The 25,622-nt window shown below is 40.4% G+C and overlaps 1 protein-coding gene across 4 annotated transcripts; it reads left to right on the top strand.

Moving 5' to 3' along the window:
• Positions 1-4,422: 4,422 nt before the first annotated feature.
• Positions 4,423-14,013, top strand: LOC103710648 (phosphatidylinositol/phosphatidylcholine transfer protein SFH13-like). 4 transcript variants are annotated; one of them, XM_008796471.4, is made up of 15 exons: positions 4,423-4,727; positions 5,703-5,761; positions 5,893-6,196; positions 6,424-6,523; positions 7,162-7,428; positions 7,608-7,685; positions 7,772-7,873; positions 7,956-8,005; positions 8,099-8,198; positions 8,991-9,089; positions 9,323-9,436; positions 10,671-10,836; positions 11,780-12,156; positions 12,704-12,778; positions 13,476-14,013. In XM_008796471.4, exons 2-15 carry the CDS (start codon positions 5,755-5,757, stop codon positions 13,491-13,493), a joined length of 1,857 nt encoding a protein of 618 aa, XP_008794693.2. In that variant the 5' UTR covers positions 4,423-4,727; positions 5,703-5,754; the 3' UTR covers positions 13,494-14,013. The 4 variants fall into 4 exon arrangements, with proteins under 4 accessions (XP_008794693.2, XP_008794690.2, XP_008794691.2 ...); XM_008796468.4 differs by having other exon boundaries at positions 4,426-4,727; positions 5,703-5,767; positions 5,890-6,196; XM_008796469.4 differs by having other exon boundaries at positions 4,426-4,727; positions 5,703-5,767.
• The last annotated feature ends 11,609 nt before the right edge of the window (positions 14,014-25,622 follow it).

The raw sequence follows: 25,622 nt of genomic DNA on the forward strand, positions 1-25,622 counted from the left end.
TCTATTGTTCTTTCAAGTTTGTAGATTGTGGTGCATCATTCATGGACAACAATGTAATTGGCCTTCCTCAACTTCTCCATTCGGTTGGACTAAATTGCAACGTGCCAAAAGAAATGAAAATAATTTTAATATCTATGAAGATCAAATTTAGTTTAATTTCATAATTTGATATGCTTTCATTGTGATTTATTATTTACATAGTAACGGCCTTCCATCTTTTTAATCCACTAATTTATTGACTCGAACATAATTTAAACTTTTTCGCTGCTTTGTTCATATATTTTTTTTAAAATTGTAATATCCATGCAATTTAAAAATATCATTCTATTTTGTGCAGAATAATATTACCAAACATGTTAGAAGCCTGCTATATATCTCTCTCCACTATTCTTCATTATACAATAAGTACTAATGATGCAATAATAATTTTTTCATTACACTATGATCTTAACTTTATTGAGGGAATTATGGTTTTAGATAGTGGAGGCCATAATGGAACATCAGCTTTCGAAAGCGATTCATGTGTTTATCTCATTGTGGTTTACCCCATCCCATGCTGCCGAATCATTATCTTAGTGTTCTAATACCTACTACTGCACTATTCATGCTGCTATTCTTTTTTTTTCGATTGTTACCGCCATTTTATTAACCCATTACTCTACTAAATTATACAATGGACATCATATCCTGAACACCGGCATCATGATCCGTAGCCTCTTATAATCATGGTGGTCTCATTCGCAACGAATGGCTTCTTCTATTGTTGCTTCTTTTTTTTCTACCACTTCCATATATGCAGTGAAAACAATTGTTATGCGTTCTCTTGAACAAGTAAAAGACTTCTTGCCCTTTCCAACATGTCAAAGATAACCGGAAGAACATGCTATTGCTTTCAATGACACTAACTACCATGTCCATCCACGAAGGGATATCCATTCTAAGATCCCGAAACGGATCTAGTTATTGAGGCCAGTTGTTCAAGTTTGAAAAGTAAGCTGGCACAAAAAATAGAGAAAAAGAGAGAGAAGGATTGCTTATTAGATGCATAGGTTTATGTTATACCAATGCATATAGTTACTTCGACTAGTTTATAAATAACCTGCTAGTTTATATATCATCGAGAATCTCGCATCAAACTTTATACATCAGCTTTAGATCAATAACTATTTTGAAATATATTATGTATTTTTCAGTCTTTGGTTTTGCTCGATGGTTGATCTTATTTTTCCAAAAAAAGATAAATTTTTAGATCAACCAAGGTAATGAACATGAATTTTATGAAAATATAAAATATATTTAGATTTTTTTTTCCAATGGAGTCAATATAGTTTTATTGGACAGCATAGTGATGATGAACATAAGCAACTTCCCAACCTAACAACCATCCCCCGCTATCCCCTCTTTTTTTTTTTTTTTTTTTTTTTTGCTTTAACGGATTCTTTAGGCAACACGTGTCCGAATACATCCAAGAAAGTCAAAATACACAATCTCGCGTAGTGCCAATGGCAGCTCCCTCTCTCCTGCCCACAGAGCGTATCCTGAGTGGTGGGCCGCGTATGCAGCCACCCAGTCGGCCGCCCCGTTGGCCTCTCTGAATACATGCGTGGCCTGAAAGGCTGCGCCATCCCTCACCATCATCCTGATGTCCCGGATCAGAGGATGATCTGTGCTCTCACCACTCGGTTCCTGTCGGATCCACCTAATAACTGTAGCGAAATCGCCCTCCAAGATGATCAAGCTAGCCCGCAGCACCTGCCGCGCGTGGCGAAGACCGCTATCCCAATTCGGTTGGAACATCAAAGCACTACAGAGGTCGTCTTATCGGGTCCTATGATTTGGAAAAAGCACTACTACTTACTAGGGCCAATATTACTTAAAAAGGCCAAATTTTAAATTAATATTGATTTCTAACGGTACATTTTGACCTCTCATTAACTAAGGGCGCCCTCCTAAAAAAAAAAAAAAGTGAGTCTCCTCCGAAGACATTAGGTGGCTCAGAACTCGCCACGTTGATAAGGGGCACTCCCTGATCTCCACGTGGTCAACCTACTTTGCCCGATGTTTTTATAACGAACCTACAAACGTCCTCTAGGCCGCAGCGCCGGCGAAAAGGCACCGTCCAACGGCTGTTCTCTTGGCTGCACCTGAAATGGACCGCCCAAATTAAATCACACCGTCAAGTGAGATCACGGCACCCGCAATTATAAATTACTCCTTCCCACTTATGTGGGCCGTACAGCACGTGCGTTGCACGTTATCCCTAAGTTGCTACTTTTTCATGCACTGTTCCTTCAACTTGGCTCCTTCAAAATAAGTAGGCGTGCATTCGCTGCTCGAACAAGTCATCGATGATGTATGATCATTTATCTCAAGCAAATTGGTAGGACTAGTGCTATGCCATGAAACTACCTTTCCTGAACAAAGATGTGGTCCAAATTGTAAGGGGATGTCATCACTCGATTAAAAAAAGCTATGATTTGTGAAATTTTTGTTCATCCCTTTATAGATGTTTTTAGACGAAATACTCGCTCATTGTGCACTATTTTTCAGCATAATTTATTTGGAATCCTGGGTTATAGAAATTGCACATCGAACATTGTAATGATTAATTATAACCTAGTTCAACATACAAGATATTTTATATGTTGCAAGCTTAATTTGACGCTTCTAAGAAGTCCAAAGATTTTTTTTTTTTAAAAAAAAATGTGTGTATGTATGTGTTGAGGGGGGAATTAAGTAGGGACAGGCGGGTGGGTGGGAAAATAAAGCGAGTTGGGCAAAACCCTTTTTGTAGAATCCGTTCGAACATATATTTAGTTTTATATTGACTGTGTAATAAATATATCATAGCAAATAAATAATACCTTGCAGCGAGGTCCTAAATTATTATAAATTGTATCAGAGCAAGCTTAGTCTATAGCCTATATGAACTAGAGAAAAAGTGCAGCACTGATCGATTTGGGTTAACCATGGATTAATCATGATTGTTTATTGAATTTGTTGTATATGCAAGATGCGACTGGATTTAGATCCTTAACCTTTGACGGCGCTAGGATTTAAATGGGAAGCGCATGTAAGAATTTTTGCATGTATGTGTTTAGCTGTATATCAGCTATGTAATAGATAGATCTTGAATACTTATATAAAGTCAAAGAATTCAAATAATATATTTTACCTAATCTTTTTAGATGAGGTCTTAGACTGTTACGCTCTTCAAAAAAATTAACAATCTCACAATAACTAGACATTCACCCGAATCACTAATCCTTATAAAAAATGATTCAATCCGCCACATTGTTTCACTTTTGGTAAAGTCTTGTTGCCAATCCATCAGCACGTTGATTTCTCACTCTCAAGTATAAAACATCCACAGCTGTATGAGACCCCAAACCTGCTAAAAAAGAGAATGGCGTGATGGATCTTTACCTTTGGTCCTTAGACAGGTCAAAGACAGAGTCTGTCCTCCCTCCAGACCATGTTAGCTTCCATCTCTTTTCTCTTTATAAAAAGTGCTTGAACCTTGCCCTAGCAGCAACCAACTTGGCTCTGGGAACAGGAATTACAATAATTCAGAAACTAGCAAGGTTAAGAGAAAAAGGGCAAGGACTTGATATTTTGGTAACTCATGGATCAGTCGCCCTTATTTGATAGCATCCGTACCTCACTTGAACACACGCAAACAAAAATCACAAAAAAAATCCTTACAATTGACATGCCACAGAGTGTGCACATAAGTTGCAGGGTTCGGGTTGTATCTTTCATACGAAATAACAATCGTTCTACTTTTGCAATATTGATCATTTCATTGGAACGTGTTTAGCAAAAAATTTTCATTCACCTATCTGCATAGATTTTAAAGCGATTACTATATAATTCAATGTTGACCGTTCTTTTGAACCACACCCTAGCTGACTAATTCAATGAAGACACCCATGGGTCAACTCATCCATGATGCATGCATGATTCCCCGCATGATGTAAGCTATAGATATGATTAAAAAAAAAAAATGCAGGCAAAATTGTAGGACTTCCTACTATAGTAAAAGTAAAAGAGGAAATAACCAGGCAAACGAAACCTAATTTCACGCCAACCTCTCGAACTTTCCGAGTGTACAAGCTAAAAATATTTAACAGGCTGTAAAAGAGTAATAACCTAACAGACCGGGAAGATAAACCACGTGAAGAAAAGAAAGCTAAATGCCCCACCTGTGCACGGATTTTAAAATGAAGTATTCACCACGCCGGAACCTACTCATCCTAGATCCGGCGATGATGTCCTTCCTTCTTCCTTGGTCCACCCTTGATCCAGCCGAAAGCGACTTCCGGGCCCGAAACTTTTTCTTTAGTTTATTTTTTTGGTCCCTCCGCCAACAGAAACTGACACGTATATAAGGAAGGATGGTCTGAGGCAGAGACACCACACCCAACAAAAAGAGAAAGCGAAAGCGAGAGAGAGAGGGAGAGAGGAGTCGTATTAGTTCTCGAGTCTCCGAACCTTCTCTTCTCCCCCCACCACGAAAGCCAGGGAGCGAACGGCAAAGACGGCGAAGAAGAGAGGCAGGCGGCGGCCGAAGAAGAACCGATCCCGTTCCCCCAACCCCCTTCCTGTTTCTCTTCAAACTCCGATCCGGAAAAAAAAATCGTTAGGATTCTCGTAGGAGGATCAGAGGTTCTCTTCGTCGTCGCGGGATTTTCGAACTCTTGGTCTCCAATTAGGGTATCGAAGAGGTAAATACGGGTGATCGATCGTTTGCTGCACCTGGATTGTGCTCTGGATTCCGCGCCTATGGTGTTTCTTTTTTATTACTTTTTTTCTTGATATTTTTCGCCGTGTCTAACAGATTTTGGATCGTAGTTTTTTTTTTAATGATTTGGATCAAGAAATTCGGATTGTTGATGGTTTTCTTGATTTCAGAATCTCAGATTGGTTTAAAGGTATTCAATTGGTATGCTTTTTGTATTTAGCTCCAGATCCAGGGTGCTTGGCGTTCTTTTAAAGAAAATCTGTTTTTTTATGACGTTTTCGTGTTTCGGGTCAAGAAAACGGGATATGATGTGGTTATCTTGATTTCGGATGGTCTTGGACGGATTTAATCGATGGTTTAAAGGAGTTTAGACGGGATTAAGGAGATTTAATGCGGCTTTGTTGGATATTTCTATTGAGATTGATTACGTTATTGGTTTCTTGAATGCAATTGCTTTGTGGATCTGAGCAAGGTGAAAAAGGAGGTTCCGAACCTCCTTTTTCAGTAGATCTTTCGTTGTTTACGCTACTGGATGTAGGAGTTCTTGTGAGGTGCTTTTCCATTTTTATATCTCTTTGTTTTTAAGTCTTTAAACACTGAGATTTAGGTATCTGACCAGTGAGAAGGTTTTGCGCTTTAAGCTGTTAAATCAAAAAAAAAAGTTAGGATTCGTAAAAAATGATAAAATTCAGGAATGGCAGGTTATTCAGAATACTAATAAGTAATAATGCTTTTTCTCCCATTGTTTCTAGCATTACAGACAATTATGAAAGATTTCCATCTTTCAATGTCCTTATACGTATATTTTGTGGTACTCCATATACCTTTATTGATGTAAGTTTCCTTTTTTTTAATATGCTGCTTGTGTTTTCCGTTCCCCTTCTTCCAACAACATTAGATAGACAGATTGTGTTAGGTGGTTCACCATGGGTTCTTGTTTGCTCGGCATTCATTGCAGATTCTATCTTCAGAACAGAGGTCTGTTAGAGTTCTGACTTTTGCTTGGAGAAATGTCAGGTAAGGGTAAGGCTATATAATTAAACCACTGCCTTCTTTCAAAAAAGCAGTGATCAAACAAAAGCATAAATATCATTAGTACTTGGAATTTTTTGATGAGCGTCACTTGGTTTCACTTTACCATGTAGAAGGTCTTGAAGGAGTGCTTGCTTATGATGAGAGAAAGGAAAGGAGATCAGATGTGGAGAATTCAGAAGATGAAAGAAGAAGATTATCAATAGGGTCGCTAAAGAAAAAGGCATGGCATGCTTCAAGCAGATTAACCCATTCTCTTAAGAAACGGGGGAAAAGGAAAGTTGATTACAGGGCTTCTTCGGTTTCCATTGAGGATATAAGAGATGCAGAAGAAGAGTGTGCAGTCTATGCATTCCGACAAGAACTTATTTCTAGAAATTTGTTGCCTGATAGGCATGATGATTACCACATGCTGCTCAGGTTGGTCGAAGATGTCAATAACATGCAAAGTTCTGCTTTAAGATATGCTATTCAACTATGTATTAGCTTCTCCTTTTAAAAATCTGATAATATAGAGTGAACTCTAACCATCTTGATTCAATTGGAGTTCAATGTCCACTTAATTATCCCAAGTGGAAGAACATATATAATTCTTACTCCACTGTTTGGTTGATCTCATTACCTATCAATTGATTCATTTACTGCAGATTTTTGAAAGCTAGGAAGTTTGACTTTGACAAAACTATTCAGATGTGGGCTGAGATGCTTCAGTGGAGAAAAGAATTTGGAACAGATACCATATTGGAGGTGAGGCCACCTTATCATGCTATTCAACACTCTTCCATGCATTAAAGAATGTTAGACTCTGGACTTTCTTTAGGTTTCGGTTTCAAAGAATGACCAAAAAATGCCCCTTGCTGCATGCACCTCGCTTAACCGTTGTTGTGGACCTTAAAAAAATCTGCAGATACATGAGATGTATGTTCTGTTCAGAACTTAGATGATTTAAATCTACACATTACCACTTAAGGTGGCTTTTCTTGAAACTGATTCAGAATATCCATAGGTGTTGTTTTCATTGATAGTGTGAAAGCTCTAGAAGCATTGTGGAAGCCACAACATTAAGCAACAACATTTCATGTTATTCTGTTTTCTTATACGCGACATTATTAACTCACAGTTTCATGCAAATATCCTGTTTTTTTTTCTTATAATGGTTTCTATTAGTTTTAATTTGATCATTTCTGTTTTCTAGTTACCTAACTATCTTCTTTACCATGGTCAACTTGTTCAGGATTTTTGTTTGACATTTCCAAATAATAAACATTTTTTTTGTTTCAGTGGTTCTTAGGAGCCATAAGTTAAAAATTATTGTTTTTCTCCGTTGATGGAGGTGCATAATCGAATTCTAACATCAAGCAACATACAAATATTATTGGATGCAGGATTTTGAGTTTGAAGAGCTGGAGGAAGTCCTGCGCTGCTATCCTCAGGGTTACCATGGAGTTGACAAAGAGGGAAGACCTGTATATATAGAAAGGATAGGAAAAGTTGAGCCAAATAAGCTTATGTACATCACCACAGTAGATCGCTACATAAAGTATCATGTACAGGAATTTGAGAGAGCTTTTCATGAAAAGTTTCCTGCATGTTCAATTGCAGCCAAGAGACACGTTGATTCGACAACTACGATATTGGATGTGCATGGTGTGGTATGTCAGTGTCTCTAGCATTCTTTTCATTTTCTCTTAATTGCGGTTTCGAAAGCAAAATGGTGTTTTGCTCAGTTAGAATTTTATAATGGATTTTTCCTAGTTTGGAGGTCAGGGTTACTTGTTCTGGCTTCCAAGAAGCATTATGCAATTAAGTTTTGCATTCTATTGTTGTGCAGGGTCTGAAAAATTTTAGCAAGACTGCAAGAGAACTCCTGCTAACAATGCAGAAAATAGATGGTGATTACTATCCTGAGGTATTCAATCAACATTCAATAATGTTTACTTATCTTATTCAACCATCTGGATATGAAGAGACTCCTACACATGTTTTTGTATGCAGACTCTACATCAAATGTTCATTGTTAATGCTGGTTCCGGCTTTAAGCTGCTCTGGAACACAGTGAAGGGTTTTCTTGACCCCAAAACTACTGCAAAGATACATGTAAGGACCATTACATCTGAATGATATTTTACTGGTTTGTCCAACATTGCCTGATGGGTACATGTAAGGTTTCTACATTCAGGTATTGGGATCAAAATTTCAGCATAGACTACTAGAAGCTATCGATGCAAGGTTATAATGTTCAACTTTATCTGCATATCACTTTTTGTTGATCCATTTCTTTTTTCTTGTGGTTAGTCTTATCTGGCTTTCCTCTTATTTCAGCCAACTGCCAGACTTCTTGGGTGGCTCTTGCACATGCCTTGCTGAGGGGGGGTGTCTTAAGTCTAATAACGGACCATGGAAGGATCCTAACATTATGAAGGTAAAATATTTTGTTAAGAAACTGGAGAACTACTAATATCGTCCAACTGGATGATAAATTCTTTCCGCTAAGTCAAGTTCCATCAAGTAAGAAAGGCGCTGACCACTCTTTCCTTGGAACTTATCCTTCCTTAAACATAGCATGAGCTGATTGTTTTTTCTTTCTTTTCGTTTCCTTTCCATCCCAAGCATATATACCATTTACCATGCTTATCTGTTCACTTTGCTTTGCTAGCCTCAGAAAAGAGTGCAAAAAGGGCCAATTTTCACAATGCTGCATGTCACCAACTATACTGCATTGGGCAAAAATGTTGTTTCTGACATCTAGAAACCCAGTAGAGGCGTTTCCATGGGCCATTTATGGTTATCTATGTTTATTTGATCAGGGTGATAAATTAGTTTATCAAACAGCACACAGTATTGCGCACATTTTTCTCATATCATCTTTTTCGCATCTCATCAGATGCAGTTTTCTCAAGTGGTCTAGTTATCATGTAGGTAGAGAAGGGGAGAACAGAAAGGTTATACTTTTTGAGAATATCAATGAATATAATAGGATTTTAGAGAGAGAATCTTAGTCAAAGAAACTAATCAGTTAGGATGTTTGGGTACGAATGAACGTATTTAGAAGGAACACTAGCCCTTTCAATTTGTTCTGTGGTGAAAGATGACATATTTTTAGGTTGAAAGTGATTGGTTGTCCTTTTGCTCTTATCACTTTGGGATGCATTGATCTACCAAGAAAATGAAAGGAATATATAAAATTCTTACCATTTTTCCCCACATTTTGTAGCTTGTGCGTAATGCTCGAACGACTTCGTCAAGGCATGCTAGACGAGTATTGCATGGAGAACTGCTAGGTGGCTACTTAACAAAGCCACCTCCTCTGAAGGCAAGATTTTGGATATATCAATGCTTGCTTCGGTTTCATTTAATAGATATGCCCATAAACTCCTTTTTCTCAAATGCATCTACAACATAAAGTCAAATTACATTTCTGTTAGCTCAGCTGGTTAGCACCTCCCTCCTAAGGCCTTGTCATTTGGGGAAGGTATAGGATTCAGACCCTAGTGGTGTCACATTTCCATCTTATTATTCAAAAAATTATTTTTTTCCGAATGACAGGGAAGAAGCAGCGATATATCAACAGCTGAATCTGGATCGGATTTTGATGATCTTGGCTCTCCTATTGCAACTGGGTTGGCTGAATATATTCATTTGCCTCCGGTTTGTGAGGAAGTGAGTTTTCTTTCTTGAAAATTTTACTCATTTGCAACTTCATTGTTGGTTGCATTATTTGGTTTTTGAAATGAAGGCACATACTATAATTCCTGCACAACCAATAGAATATGACTTTTACTGCCTTTGATGCTGGAGCAGGACTCTCTCAATGCCCTTCTGATGGATGGCAGACAATTGTAATAGCAATGCTACCGATTTAACTTATAAAAAAGATCAGAATATGTGCATATAATTTTATATATGGTTGTGTTACACCCAACCTGTAATCCTCCTTGCAACTGCCCCTCTTTCTAAATGCTTTTGGCAATCTCTTCCCTCAAACATCTTTGATCATTACCATTTTTGTGGAGAAATTCAAGTTTGATTTGTCATTTTTGTCTATTTAATTTCATAAAATACTAACTAATTAATTTTATGCTATTTTATGCTATAAATGCTTCGTAGCTGCATGTGATCCTTGTTCTGTGATTTCCTCTCCCTACATAAACTTCTCCCTGAATAATTGACAGTGACTTACGGGAAACAGGAACATTCAATGGTCAAGGGTGTTTAAAGATGAGGACAATTTTTCTCTTCATTCTATAGATATGTCGATGAGTTCGTATCATGGGAGAGGGACTTATACTTGCTAGGAATCACCATTATAACAATCTTCTACATAAGGAATATTGTTGAGCAATTAGTGGGAAGGCTACTTGTTCTTATTCTTGGAGAGAAAGAACTTCTTGAGAAATACTTGTTAATTTTAATAGTTTTAGTCTAAATGTGTGTCTAAATGCGCCCATTAAAGTGGGGCATGCACGAAGCGCTTTTTTAATGGAAGACCTTTAGCTTAAACCCCTACACCTCATTGTGTAATATTGTACTCCTAAAGGAAATGAGTACCTTGTGTTCTTAGAAGTCATGCATTTTTCATCCTTCGCATGTTTGCTGGTGATTAACAATCATGATTTGGTCTGTCTTTCACTTCTTTTATCAAAGTTTGTCTTCCGATCCACTACAGGAGTCCTCTAAGTGGTTTTGATGAGATGAGGCAATGAATGTTAATCACCATTTCCAGTACATTCTACTCTAATACCTTCATCAAAAATGTTTGTAATGAGCTGTTGGTACAATAATTAAAAGCACAGGACTATCCTCACAATATTTTTTTAGGGATGATGATACTTTTTGCTAATTTTTAATGTCCGTTACTGTTCCTTTTATTTTTTTGCAATTTTCATTTATGCAGGTCAGGGCAAGAGATTTGACAGCTTACTACAGTTGCGATGACCATTTTGTTGTGGTCGACAAAGCTGTGGATTGTGGTAGAAGAGGACCAGTGTCTGATAAAGCATGTTTAGAGCTTAAAGATCAAGGGAGGCTGTCCAATGGTAGTGCAACATCAAGTTCACCAGGTACGGATGCTTTAGTGCACTTAAAGTTCTTTAAAATGAGGGCCTTTAAATTTTGGGTCTGTTTCATTAACAGCTGAAAACCCGAAGCTGTGAGAACACACAATTTGACAGATCTAGTAGTTACTATAATCCAATAAAACTTTGCCTAGTGAGGCCTGCCACCCTGGCATGTGATGCTTCATTCTTAATGTTGTTTACATAGGCATTGATGTGGTTTCCTGATGCCATTCTTTGACTACCTCGGAAGAATATTTGTCAAATCATTTCATGAATAAGGTTAACTCTTCAAAGTCCATGTTAATCTCCATACTTGGTCCTTTTTAATCTACTGATGGTAGGTTGATGTGATATCCTAAGGATAAGAATCTTGACTAGAGTTTGCTGGCATAATCAAATATCACTAATTGGCACTCATGTCTTTGTTAATGCACTGATGGTATGTTCTCAAGGATAAGAATCTTGAGTTGGCTGAATCCATATCTTTGCCCTATTTGTGTGTATGCATTGTGTGGCTATAAAATGTCTTTCATTTTTGGTAGCTGAAGAAACTCATCTATTACTCGAATTTGGATTTCACAGTCAAAGAAATTTAGAATTGATTATTGGGTATAAAGAACCTACTATCCAAATCCCTTGTCATTTCTATGTATAGGCAATGACTGATCCATCCAATATAAAAAAACCGTAAAGTTGCTTATTTTCAGAGTCAACAGTTTTCCTTTGTGTTAACAGTGTTCTCACTTTTCTGAAATTAGATTGAATGGTTTATATAGATTGGAGGGCTGCAAAATGTGATTTTTATGTTGGGCATAGATTATTAAAAAACTCGATCAATATGTCTATCCATTCAAATATATTCTTTCTTATAGTTTTTTATTGCTGCAATGATCTTTTTACTGTGTATTTGTGATCAGAAATCTTAGTTGGCATTTGTTGTTTTCAGATAATTTGACCAGTGAGAGCTGCGTTACCACAAAGGAGGATTCAGAGGAAGGAATTTTCCAATATGTCGCAAGAATAATCATAACGTTTCTTGTTGGACTTCTATCCTGCTTTTGTATTTTAGGTAGGAGAGAAGAGAGACGATTGGGAAACAACCATCCTTCGGATATACTGGATCCCACTGCCAACAACCATCCAGCTATGGAAACTATTGAAGAACATCTCAGTCCTTGTTTAGAGCGCCTTCAGAGGCTTGAGATAATGTTCGATGAGCTAAGCAGCAAGCCTTCAGAGATTCCTTTAGACAAAGAGCATGTGCTTCTGGAATCTTGGGACAGAATAAAGTCAGTTGAGTGTGACCTTGAGAGGACCAAAAAAGTAAGCTCGGTTTAACACATTTTAGTTTCCCAGTCTCTGGATATAGTACTTTCTTTTAAACCATACACTAGGACATCATTCATGATATTTTCTTCTTTTTCTAGTAATGAATTAATCATTGACATAGTACCTCTTTTTTATATCATACACCTGAATTTCAACTTAGTTCAAAGTTCTTTATTAGATTTGTTAGTTTTGATGTACACTTCCTTTACAATTGGAGGAAAAAATATACATCTGTAGTTATATTTTAGCAATTTACACAAATGATTTGCAAAGGTATGCACCCCAAGGCCAATATACACAATTTCCTTTTTTAAATGGTAAAACATTTCATGTGCATAATTACATTTTACAGATCAGTTCGGAACCTTATCTGGTCAGATGTTTGAGAAAAAAGAGTTCTTCAATAACCCGGCAAATTATGTCATGCCGCTTTTCTTTAATACATAGTGGCATTTTGGCCATCCTCTTTCTTTCTGCGAGAGGTTTATGGTTTCAGATTCCACATCATGACTGTGAGTTTCACTTTTCTTGCCTGTTTCAGGTTTTACAGGCCACATTGATGAAGCAACTGGAAATTGCCGACTCATTAGAAGCTGTGCAGGAGTCAAACCTTCGGGTAAGTTTCTATAGAATATGACATCTGCTTCGTCATGTATATCTTGCTTTATTGAAAGTGAGATGCCTTTTGTTCCACAACCTAATGGCTCCATTTTGGTCTGTGGTTCCTAAAATCCTTGAGGGGGTGTGTTACTAATTAGTACTATATTTCTGCTTCTCAACCACCAAAAATATTCCGCTATCTGCGATGATGTTGAATTTCTAATAGGCATATTTCTTGTGTGACCAAGCAAAGTTGTTAATTCCTGTTATGCACCTCTTCTAAATGTTCAATTTTTGAGTGATGACATCCATACCATCCTGTTCAAAGTAGTGCCACCACATCTTTAACTATCTAAAGTGCTCTAGTTTTTTCTTTTCTGGAATCTTTGTTGCACTCTGAGAATATAGCCCAGTAAGCATTTCAATTGCTTCAAGCCTTTTAAGTGATACCTCTGTTTTCCTTGGAGTCAGTCCCCTCATGGATCATGGTCTCTACCACTCTGGCTCTCTGCGAGGCTCTAAACCTGTTACAAACTGAAGAATTTCTGTTTTCCTTCCATGAAGGCCATGACCTTCTCCACTCTTTTTAGCCTGTAGTCTCAGCAAGTGTATTTGTCAAATTGGAATCGGCTGTTTAAAATTCCTGCAAGATTGTTGTTTCTCATTTCTTTTTTGGTAGAACCTGATGCTTAACATTGGTTCTCTTGATTCAGAGGCGGAGATTTTGTTGAACGTTGAAAGAATGCCAGCAGCTGTTGTAAATGGATGGGATTTTTGGAGTTGGATGATAGATTTCCAAGTAGCTTCAAGTATACACTGCTGTAAATTGATAGGATAAAGTGTCAAATGCTGTGTCTAAAGTTCAGAGTTGCATATCACTTGGCCAAGTGAAGGGTAGAGCATGATTTAGAAGGGGAAAATGACAAAACGGGTTTTTAGTTGTAAACTCACAATCCTCCCCCCAACTCTCGCACACACATCCACCCCTCCTCTTCATTCATCCTTACGGATGTACCAGTAACTGAGGCCAAGAGAGTTGAAGATATTAAACTTGGTAAGAAACATTGTCAAAGAACAGCAGCACAGCAAGGCCCAGAATATGCATCTGATAGTTGAGGAACTGATCACTGCTAATAAGGCTTGCTCCATGTTAGGGCAAATATTATGGTAAGCAATATTCTATTCCATTAGTTTGTCATAGTAATTTATCCAAAGTGGGAGGATTTTCAAATTGCATTTTGATTTTGGTAATTTGTGCTTTTATTTCGCTCACCTGATGTGCTCGTTGAAATTCTTAGATGGCACCCTAGTCCGTTGTCTGCATCGTCTGTTGAAACTAATGGCTACTGTGAATTTTTCAGAGGTGCCTGATCCATGATTACATCGTCCTTTTGAACTTGACCAAATGGTTGGATTATTCAAACTATGCACATAACGGGTGTGGGCATTCCATGATTTTTATACGAGGCCTTTTCTGAACATGTCAAAAATATACTAAGAACATAAAGCAAGGATAGCTTAAGCACGATAGAATATTCCACGGGATTCTAACCTCTGCCTATCTCTCAGCTTTTTAACAGGGGTAGGGGTCAAAGTACATTGGATAATATCTATTTTAATTCATTAGTATCCTAACCTATTTGGATATGAATATAAATTTGAGCATTGAATTAATATTCACGTCCACATCCATAATCGACAAAGAAAAATAAATAGGGATGAGAATAGGCAACTCCTTGATTGATATTATTGATTTTTTATTTCTAACCTTATATAATTTCATATAATACTTATGAACTTTTAAGAAGAATATATGACTGAATTAACATATTATTATCTTAATTTATCATTCATTTAGTAATATTTTTGATTCTATAATTATAATGTTTAATTATCTGATTTATATACATATTTATATTTATTTACGGCTTTTTTCGAATATCTGATATGGATATAAAGTTTTGCATCCGCTTAATATCCATATCTATATTTTTATTTACCAAACAAAATAAATATAAATATGAATATACTAGTATCCGATGGATAAATATCTAATTTAATTTTAGCCCTATTTTTTAATATAGCTTTATCTCTCTCCCTAGGGGTTAGATACACCCTTGACGTAATCTTTTGTGAGATTTTGTACATTTTGATTTAATTTTGTGTTAGCTGAAACAAAGTTACATGAATTGCTTTAAGCGAAGAAAATAGAGGTTTAGGTAAGGAATGAATAGGATGAAACATAATGCAATCATGCCTGATAAATTGCACTGCATCGGGAAGAAAATGCGCCCCACCCTTTGATTTGGCAATCATGACATCTTGTCTCTCATTATGGGAAGGATTGAAGCCTCGGTGGGATTGTGGCCATTTCAATCGTTCTATCCTAGTTCAATTAAATCATCGTGCTTGGAATGGGTGCAAGATTCCAAACCTCATTTCCGTCTTCATCCTGATCAGGTCACATGCCGATACAGCCGTCCTAGTTAGAAAGAACTTGCTCCTTTTTCTTTTTTTTTTTGTGCCGCTCATGCATCGACATCATCACCAGGAAGGAGGGGAAAAGAAGCTCCGTTTATGGGCTCCTCCTCCTTCCATGTTTTTCTTACGATGAGCAGAGCATGAGCACAGAGCCTCCGACTGCTCGGAAACCTTTTCTTCCGTGTTTTACTGGCTTGGACCGCTTCGAAACCCCTCCTTCCAAGTTTTTCCCATGATTAACAAAGCATAGAGACCACTCGGGAGGGAGAAGGGAGAAAAGAGTCATGGGCCCCTTTTGTATTTTGCTTTTTTGATTCGCGATGCGCACGCGGAGTGGATGTAGTCCGGGTGGTTCTATATACACCCCCCCTGTTGCTCAGGACACCCCCCAAAAATTAAAAAAAAATTAAATACTCTCTACACCCCCCATTTGCTAAGGACACCCCTAAAAATTAAAAATTCCTAAATTACCCCCCACCCTCCCCACCCCCTCACCTAAATTGCTCTCTACACCCCCAAACCCCCCCCCCCCCCCCCCCCCCCCCCCGCGCTCTTCCCCTCCAAAACACCTCGCCAACGCCCAAAACCCCCCGTTCCCCCTTCTCCCTCTCGTCGCCGGCATTCTCCCGATCTCCGACCACCTCGCCGGCTTCTCCCGGAACCACCTCGCCGGCTTCTCCCGAAATTTTTTTTTTTCACGGTTCGTGCTCCGTTCGGCACTGGATCGCCAAACAAAAGGCTTCTATTCGGCTGAACAGTGCCGGACAGAAGCCTTCTGTTCGGCACTGTGCAGCCGAACAGATCTGTTCGGTTGAGGGTTGCCGAACAGAAGGCTTCTGTTCGGCACTGTTCAGCCGAACAGAAGCCTTTTGTTCGGCGATCCAGTGCCGAACGGAGCACGAACCGTGAAAAAAAAAAAATTCGGGAGAAGCCGGCGAGGTGGTTCCGAGAGAAGCCGGCGAGGTGGTCGGAGATCGGGAGAATGCCGGCGACGAGAGGGAGAAGGGGGAACGGGGGAGGAGGGGTTTAAGGGGGGTTTGAGGGGTGTTTTTTTTTTTCTTTTCAAAACGAAACGGAGGAGGAGGAAGGAGGGTGTATGAGAAAATTTCAAGGGCAATATGGTAATTACACTAAAGGTTAGTTTGGGTATTTTTTTTTTGGTTTTTGGGGGGTGTCCTGAGCAATAGGGGGGGTGTATATAGAACTACCCATGTAGTCCATATGGATTCGTGCTAAAGTTCTACTTCCTTTGCATGAATTCGTCGTTTAATCACCAACCATATGGATCTCAAATCATCCAAAACTCCAAGCGAACAACTGATGTTGTGTGATGCAGAACTGTGGATGCTGATCGAGAGCTGAGAAATCATCCCTCAGTTCATACGTGCTCTCCTCTCTCTTTTTTTTCTTTTTTTTTAAAAAATTTTCTTTGTAACTAATAAATCATTCTAGGCATCAGGATGGCCACCCGAATGGAGCAGGATGATTTAAAATGCCGCTGTTCTATGAGATTTAAAACCTCGCACCATGATTCATAAAGACAATGTTTTCTTGATCCAGCTTGTAGAACCGCGGCAAGATGCAAGTCATCCCATTCGCTTATACAATTGAGGATTATCAACTAATTCATATATATTTTTTAATCCCCTCTCTACTGTAGTATAAACAGCCTGCAGCCGCCGATGAATGTATGCAAAATCTAACATAATCACCATGAAGAGAAATCCGCTGGCCAAAAGAACGGCCGAGCAACAAGAAATTCAGACAGCAAGGACTATCCACATGTTATTGTTGCAATAGCAATTGCAAGATGCAGCAATGGAATTCCCCACTTTTGAATGACATGTACATTTGCCATATGTAGAAGGAGAGGAGAGAGAGAGAGAGAGAGTCGTAGAAGGATGTATTCTTTTTATTCACTTACAAACAATACCATAGCCCGTCTTTTATAGTTGAAAGTGGCTATGCACAGCTCATATACAGCTCGTATATACAGCTCATATACCGCTAATATACAGCTAACATCCTCTTTGTTTCTCCCATGAAAATACACCGATTATAGAGATGCATGGGATGAGATCCGTAGATCATGATATCCGATCAATTCGCCAGACATTTTGTTGAACGATAAATTAGTGGTCGCCAAATGCTTCGCTTGGCTTGGAGAAGTTGTGACTTAGAATCCTCAACATTTAAAATAAAATAAAATAAAATAAAAATTTGATTTTTGATAGTGCTTGGTTGGAGAATAATTAGACGATATTATCTTATTTTTCCTACTTATTTTGCCACACAACATTTGAGGCAAGTGGGATAGCCTTACGACATCCCTATACACTGCCCCAGGGGATATCTTTCACATATGTCATGAGTCTACTCTGTTACTATGCTCTGATAAGCTTAGTTCAGGGGTAGGGCAAAAACTCATCTTGCCTAATAGCATTTATTTTTTCTATCCATTTTCTGTATATGCAAAAAAAAAAAAAAAAAATATAAAGCAATTTTTCCTTATGATAAAATTCAAATTATTATAAAATTTAGTGTGTTAAATGCACTTTATCTATTCCCTTTATCCTCTTTCATGTATTCCTCCAACCAAACACCAATACATCTTTATCCTCAAGTAAACCCATCCTGTTTTTAAGGTTCCCGGATAATTTTTTTTATATTCTCAAAATTTATTTCACAACTGAATACAGAAAATTCATCCGCTATAAGAAAAGGATGGGAAAAAAATTTAAAATTTATTTAAATTTTAAAAATATTTAAACTAACACACATCAAGTTGGTCGTTATCAAACAGCAACACAACTCAGAATCCTTAACTAAGAACTCAGAATGACACGCGAATTTGGCCAAACGATCTCGAATAATAAGTGATCCAAACATTTGCTTTCCAATGCTTCTTGATTAATTGATTAATTAAAAAAAAAAAAAAGACATAGAGGGTAAGTTGGTCCGAAGGAAAATTAGACGCGACGGGGCGATGGGTGTAGTTCTAAATACACCCCCCCGATTGCTCAGGACACCCCCCAAAAATTAAAAAAAAATTAAATACTCTCTACACCCCCCCATTTGCTAAGGACACCCCTAAAAAAATAAAAAATCCTAAATTACCCTTCACCCTCCCCACCCCCTCACCTAAATTGCTCTCTACACCCCCCAAACCCCCCCCCCCCAACCCCGCTCTTCCCCTCCAAAACTCCACTCCAGCCGGCTTCTTCCTTCCGCCCAAAAAACTTCGCCTCAAGCACCTCAAGCACCTCGCCGGCGGCCAAACCCCCTCCGTCTCCCCCTTCTCCCTCGCCCAAAACCCCCCCGTTCCCCCTTCTCCCTCTCGTCGCCGGCATTCTCCCCTTCTCCCTCTCGTCGCCGGCATTCTCCCGGAACCACCTCCCCGGCCATCTCCCGAGCAACGAGCACCTCGCCGGCGCCTCCACGACCACGTCGAGGTAGCTCCCCGCCCCCCCGCCTCCAGTGCTCCGTTCGGCACTGGATCGCCGAACAGAAGGGTTCTGTTCGGCTGAACAGTGCCGAACAGAAGCCCTCTGTTCGGCAACACTCAACCGAACAGAAGCCTTCTGTTCGGCTGCACGGTGCCGAACAGAAGCCTTCTGTTCGGCTGCACAGTGCCGAACAGAATGGTTCTGTCCGGCTCTGAGCAGCCGAACAGAAGCCTTCTGTTCGGCTCTGTGCAGCCGAACAGAAGCCTTCTGTTCGGCACTGTGCAGCCGAACAGAAGGGTTCTGGTGCGTGCCGTGCTGAATTTTGTGCCGAACATTTATGTATGCAATTGAATTATTTTCTTTGATATAGCCTAACATTGAATTTCTATATTTTCAGACATGGATCCCCGTCCCGCCAGAGTTAGACCTACGGCGTCAGCTAGGAGACGTCGTGCTAGGATTGCTTCTCCCGAGCCTGCTCATATGCCATCGGACTCTCCTGAGTCAGAGCATGATGATATGCCCGCTAGGGGCGAAGACGATGAGTCCGTTGGACCATGTCCAGGAGGTCCAGAGGATGAGTCCGTCCTGATCAGTTTCAGGACGCATATAGCAGCTTCCATCTGGAGGCAACAGGTATTGTTTATTTGTTATAGCATTATATTTTGTTTATTGATGTTTTATAAAGTAGTAGTAATTATACATTTATATTACAGGAACGAGCTCCACTAAAGTGCATGAACCATACTGCCAAGGTTGGTGAATGGAAGTGGTGGTCTTCAAACCAACCAAATACCAGGTTCAGAGCACTATTGAGGCAGTCGGGCCTCGTAGAGTTAGTACAGTGCTCTTATCGATTCATCGATAAGATTCTGATTTCGGGCTTCGTAGAGAGATGGCAGCCCGAGACGAACACCTTCCATATACCATTTGGCGAGATCACTATCACGTTGGATGATGTATCCGCCATTTTAGGGATTCCTGTCGCAGGTTCCTCAGTATCAGTTTCTCCTGAGAGGATGAGTGATCGGGATGCTGAGGAGCTACTTGTGGAGTTGTTGGGGGTGTCAGCTGGAGACGCGCGTCAGGAGGTACTGTCATCGCGCGGTCAGTCTGTGAGGATGGAGTGGCTGAGGACTCAGTTTCACTCTGTATCTGATAGAGACAGGCAGCAGAGGATAGAGTGTGCAGCACGAGCCTATTTGTTATTTTTGTTAGGCTGCACACTCTTTGCTGATAAGAGTGGGACCAGGGTGCCTATAGCGTATCTGTGTTTACTACGGGATCTGGATAGGGTGAGCACATATGCCTGGGGTACAGCTGCCTTAGCATATTTGTATCGGCAGTTGGGGATTGCGTCGAGGTCATCAGTGAGACAGATCAGTGGTTATATGACGCTTCTGCAGGCATGGATTTATGAGCATTTTCCAGCACTCAGTCCTCACCCGTCGCTCGAGTATACTGATGCCAGTCCCCGCGTGCACCGCTGGATGCCCGGTACTCCATCCCGTACCACGATGGACCATTTAGTGGTTCTACGTGAGTCATTGGACCTTTTGAGCATCGATGAGGTACGTATCATATTACCATTTGCTTATGTTTGTCAGTACATTTAATATGCGATATAGTATAAAACTGAAATGGACCTTTTGTTTTACAGGTTATTTGGGATCCCCATCATCGGCTTCGGGGAGATCGCCCATATATACCCGTCGCATTTTTTAGTGGCTCCATCAAGTGCCTTGATATCGTAGAACCCTATCATCCAGAAAGGGTTCTTAGACAGTTTGGTCGTATTCAGACCATCCCTCGAGCGCCACTAGCCCCTACGCGAGCCAACAGAGGTTCCACAGCAGGCTCGTACCGGATACATTACTCCTATATGGATCAGCTTTGGGAGCGGTGGGAGGACCACGTGCTGAGCCAGGCGAGCAGGAGCCACCCAGTTACCCGGCCATCAGACAGCGTACCGGGATACATGGAGTGGTATCTCCGTATCACGCACGTTGCAGTTCAGCCTCCTCATCTGCGCTCGAGTACTCATTCTGGAGCTAGGGGAGGTCATGATGATGCTGACATGCACCGGCGGCGTAATGCAGCTGCACTCGGTATCAGTACCGACATTGTACGGATGGGTCCCTCAGAGGCTACGTCACTAGGTGCCGGGCACCTATATGATGCTATTTCTCAGATGCATCAGGTACTTCTGGGTGATGAGCCTGGCCCGAGTACAGCACCCTCTCATTCGGATCCAGGACCCTCTCATTCGGACGTACAGCAGTACACGCGTCGACGATGGCGTCATAGGGATTGATGATGGAGCCTTTGTAATCTTTGTAAAGCCTTTGATATTAATGAAAAATATATATTTTTGGTACATTTACGTGTAATCTTTGTAAAGCCTGGCCCGTTCTATTTTACACAAATATAACAGTGCACATAACAATCAATCTAACAATGCGAAGACAGATATTTTTTGATTTATATTGATGATGGAGTTTCAAAAATTGTACATATATAAACAATCAATCTAACTCTACTGTCTTGCCTCCACCTCCCCCTGAGGAGATGGAGTCCCGTGGGGGGTTTGACCCTGAATCTGATACGACTGATGTTCTGCCTCCACCTCCCCCTGAGGTACCTCCAAATGTTGTTCCAATCAAAGCTGACCCTGGACAAAGTTCCCCTCCAAAAAAGGCAGCAAAGCCTAAGAGGGTGCCAGTGGCAAGACCTGGCCTTGCAAGGAGAGGGCAGCCGATTAACCTCTTAACCAAGAACATCACAGAGCCCTCTTTTCCAACAAATGTGTTAATCATCTGCTCAAGCTTGTCACCGTTAAGTTCTTGTACATCAGAAAGGTCTATTAGTTCCCCTGTTTGATTTGTTTGCTCCCACCAGCTCTTAAGTATGTTTCTGTTTACATCTGAAATCTCAACGGAAACAACAGTCGTCATATGTATTCCCAGCTGATGATGGAGTTTCACAGTACATGACTCTAAGAGCCCCAAAAAATTTACAACTTTCAAAAATTGTACATATATAAATAATCAATCTAACTCTACTGTCTCGCTAATTATAACATTAGGTGAGATGCTCTCTTTGAACTGTTGAATCCGTGCTTCATATGAATTTTCCCATCCGGTAGCACAAGGAAGATGATATTTTCGCCAGTTGGTCGCTACTGGCGGAACGGGATGTCCCGGCAACAAGAACACCTTCAAAATTAGAAATAAGAAAATATTAATAGCTACAAAATTATAAATAAGCAAAATTAAATATTCGCAAGTGTTGTGAACGTAGTACCTCAACAAAATGATTTCCATTTACGAATCCGATAGCGATATCTTTGCGGGATAGAAGAGGTACTGGCACAGAACGGAGAGGTAGGAAGGTCAGACATTGTTGCAACGAGAGATGGTATAGGACAACATTATAGCAGGATGCTATAAGATGACCCATGTCCGGCATAGTCATCCATCTGTCATATGGTGGACAATCATCATAATATGATAATGCATGAGTGATCTCAGCAATCGTCCCTTCCACACCATATAATGTGCGATAGTGGTCCGAATGACATTGCAACTCTTGCAATAAATCCTTCCTAACACGCACCCAGTCATCTTCTCCAAATCCCAGTAAGTCAGCTATTGCCCTAAATCCGCAATTCCCATCAGCTTACATCCTTGATATGCTGGATGTATGGTCTCAAGGCAGAAGGAATAGCATCAATATAGATAATGGGCGTATGTGACTGGGCTCTAGTACGAAAAATCTGCAAATAATATCAAATGATAGAAAATATGTAACAATGGCAGAACATGTCCCGTATCGGCACATCTCGGCACGGCACATCCCGTATCGGCACATCTCGGCACGGCACATCCCGTATCGGCACATCTCGGCACGGCACGTCCCGACATGTCCCGTATCGGCACATCTCGGCACGGCACGTCCCGACATGTCCCGTATCGGCACATGACATACCGGCACGGCACGGACCGTCCCGTAGACGTTGTGATACCTATTGTAAGGAAATAAATATTTGGTACTTACCTTTTGCTTGGGCCGTCTCTTTTGAATCTGAGTAGATGGATTGCGGATGGTAACTTTCTCAACACCAGGTGAATAACTATCCTGTCCAGATAGAACCAACTCAAACGCAGACGGGTCACGTCGAGTAGACGTATCAACCTTCAGTGAAGCGCGCCCACGTGAACCGGTCTTCCGTTTTGCAGGCTCTAAAAGAGGTGTACTATCTGGACTTGCAATCTCTCGTAACTTCTTGATCATCTGCAATTGAGAAGCCCCATCTAACTTCTTGAATCGTAGCGCAATCAAATCTAACTCTGCATCACAACTCAACTGAATTGGCTGCACGGGGGGGGTAGGCAGAATATCAAGTTTCCTCCAATGAGGATCTATGCAGTCGAGAGGAATGGGCCGACCTTCCACCCTGTACCGCGCAATCTGGTGAGCACATGGTATACCATGTGTGCGTCGAATAGCGCACCCACAATTTGAATCATCAAACCCAACTGAATTGGCTCGTTTCGATTGGGCGAGGACATGATTTAACGCACTTATAGATATGAAACCTCGCAACTCTTTGAATTCAGCTGGCTTGAAGTTGTGCTGCACTACCAATAAACTCTTCTCCAATGAGGCTTTAACGGAGCTGTGCTGCAACTCAATCAATCCATGTATTCTAGTCCAAGATGACTCGAAACTTCCTTGGCTTGATCCAAGCTGCTTTTTGAGCTTTGCATGTGCACTCTCGACCCTAGTAAACAAATGAAAGTTAGATATAAGAATTGAGGCAAATTAAATTTAAATGAGTCTTTATTTGTGATACCTATTTGTCGTCACATTTCCGTAGTGCCTGCATGTATCAGTCCACGCCGCAACAAATCTTTCCTTGTATTTGCTCAGCCAAGTATCTGACACATACTGTAGTGCATCTGGATAGGTACCGAACTCTCTCTGCAGTGCACTCCAGCGATCATTATACTCGTCTTCCGTGGAGGACAGCACTAGTACATTCCAACTCATAATAAATTTATCCCATTTCTCCTTCAATTCGAAAAATTTTTTGCACTTGGCCAAAACATTCCTACTAATATGCCATCTACATAATAAATGTCTAGCAGTAGGAAATACTCTATGAATTGCATTCATCAAAGCCAAGTCTCTATCTGTAACAATCAACTCAGGCAAAACATCATCAGCTATGACACTGCGCAATCTCTCTAATGCCCAAGTATAGCTTTCTTCCCCCTCAGAATTTAAGTATACAAAAGCAACTGAAAATGTCATGTCAGTAGATGTCACCCCCACAATCTCTAAGAGCGGAAGACGATACCTATTCGTCTTGTACGTGCAATCCATTATCAACACACGGGGAAATGCACGGAACAAATCAATGCTGCCAGGGTGTGCCCAAAATAAGTCATGCACAACATCCGTATTAGTACAATTCCTATGCCACTCAATATATTTAGCCTCTGATAATTTACCTAATAGATGTTGCATTTCAGACCTCCCGGCTTTCTCTGCAACCTTAAATCGTTGACGTACATTGTAGATAGTCTTGATAGTCGTAACATTGAGGGCATCTCTTTCCTTCAATGTGGATAATATGTCCTTTGGACGAACCAAACTCTTCGACATATCCACTAACAATTCCGTCTCCTGCTCAGATAATCTCCCTGCATATGAGTGCCCCTCCAGATTCTCTGCAGCGGGATGATTGTGCACTCCACATACGACCAGTAATATCCAATCATCCGCAGTATCCAATTTCTTTCCTCTTAATGCAAAAGGGCATCCACACTTCTTTGTCCCACAGGCAGTCTTTATTCGCTTTTCTTTTGTGGTTCGGTACGTCCCACCCCTCTCACAACCTAACGTAATTCTGGGTTTCTTAGAAATGGTACCTGCATCGGATGATTTGATTACAACAACAAAACCATTTCGCCTCCCAGCTTCACGACACCAATTACACAAGTCCTCTCTACTCTTGAAGATCTATACATTAAACAATTTATGTAAGTACACAGTTGTAAAAATAGCTCGCTAAACTAATACAAAATTGCACAATATATTATAATACCTCGTAAGTTGTAAATTCGCTTGTGTAATCCAGTACAAATTCTGATCCAATTATACTCGATTCGGTTGTAGCATAGCCCTACATATAAAATAATTTATCACCAAGAATTAATGAATCAGAGGATCTGTTCGGCACAAAATTCAGCACGGCACGCGATTTGGCACGAGAAGGCTTCTGTTCGGCTGCAGAGTGCCGAACAGAAGCCTTCTGTTCGGCTGCAGTGTGCCGGACAGAAGCCTTATGTTCGGCACTGTGCAGCCGAACAGAAGCCTTCTGTTCGGTAGAGCGTTGCCGAACAGAAGGCTTCTGTTCGGCACTGTGCAGCCGAACAGAAGCCTTTTGTTCGGCGATCCAGTGCCGAACGGAGCACGAACCGTGAAAAAAAAAAACTTTCGAAACAAGGTGGAACACGTACCTTTGCGGCCGATTCTTCGTCCCAAATCACTAGTTGCTTGTCCATGCTTCGAATGGGGCTTAAATCTCCTTCAAAGATCGCCTAAACGATGTAAATGGATCGAGGGGTTTAAGGGGGGTTTGAGGGGTGGTTTTTTTTTTCCTTTTCAAAACGAAACGGAGGAGGAGACGGAGGAGGAGGAAGGGGGGTGTACTGAGAAAATTTCAAGGGCAATATGGTAATTACACTAAAGGTTAGTTTGGGTATTTTTTTTTTGGTTTTTGGGGGGTGTCCTGAGCAATCGGGGGGGTGTATTTAGAACTACCCCGGGGCGATCAGCACCGACGGGTGGCATTTTCGTAGTTTTGTTAAGATTACTAGGGGAAAAATAGTTGTCCCATGAACGTCTTCTTTTTATTTTAATCCA

The sequence above is a fragment of the Phoenix dactylifera genome, chromosome 1 (genome assembly GCF_009389715.1).
Source record: "Phoenix dactylifera cultivar Barhee BC4 chromosome 1, palm_55x_up_171113_PBpolish2nd_filt_p, whole genome shotgun sequence".
In the NCBI taxonomy this organism is placed as follows: Eukaryota; Viridiplantae; Streptophyta; class Magnoliopsida; order Arecales; family Arecaceae; genus Phoenix; species Phoenix dactylifera.

Excerpts from the sequence above, each read along its gene's own strand:
- LOC103710648 (XM_008796468.4), top strand. Across the intron at positions 7,429-7,607 it reads TATTGGATGTGCATGGTGTG|GGTCTGAAAAATTTTAGCAA; the intron begins GTATGTCAGTGT and ends ATTGTTGTGCAG. Across the intron at positions 10,837-11,779 it reads TGCAACATCAAGTTCACCAG|ATAATTTGACCAGTGAGAGC; the intron begins GTACGGATGCTT and ends TGTTGTTTTCAG.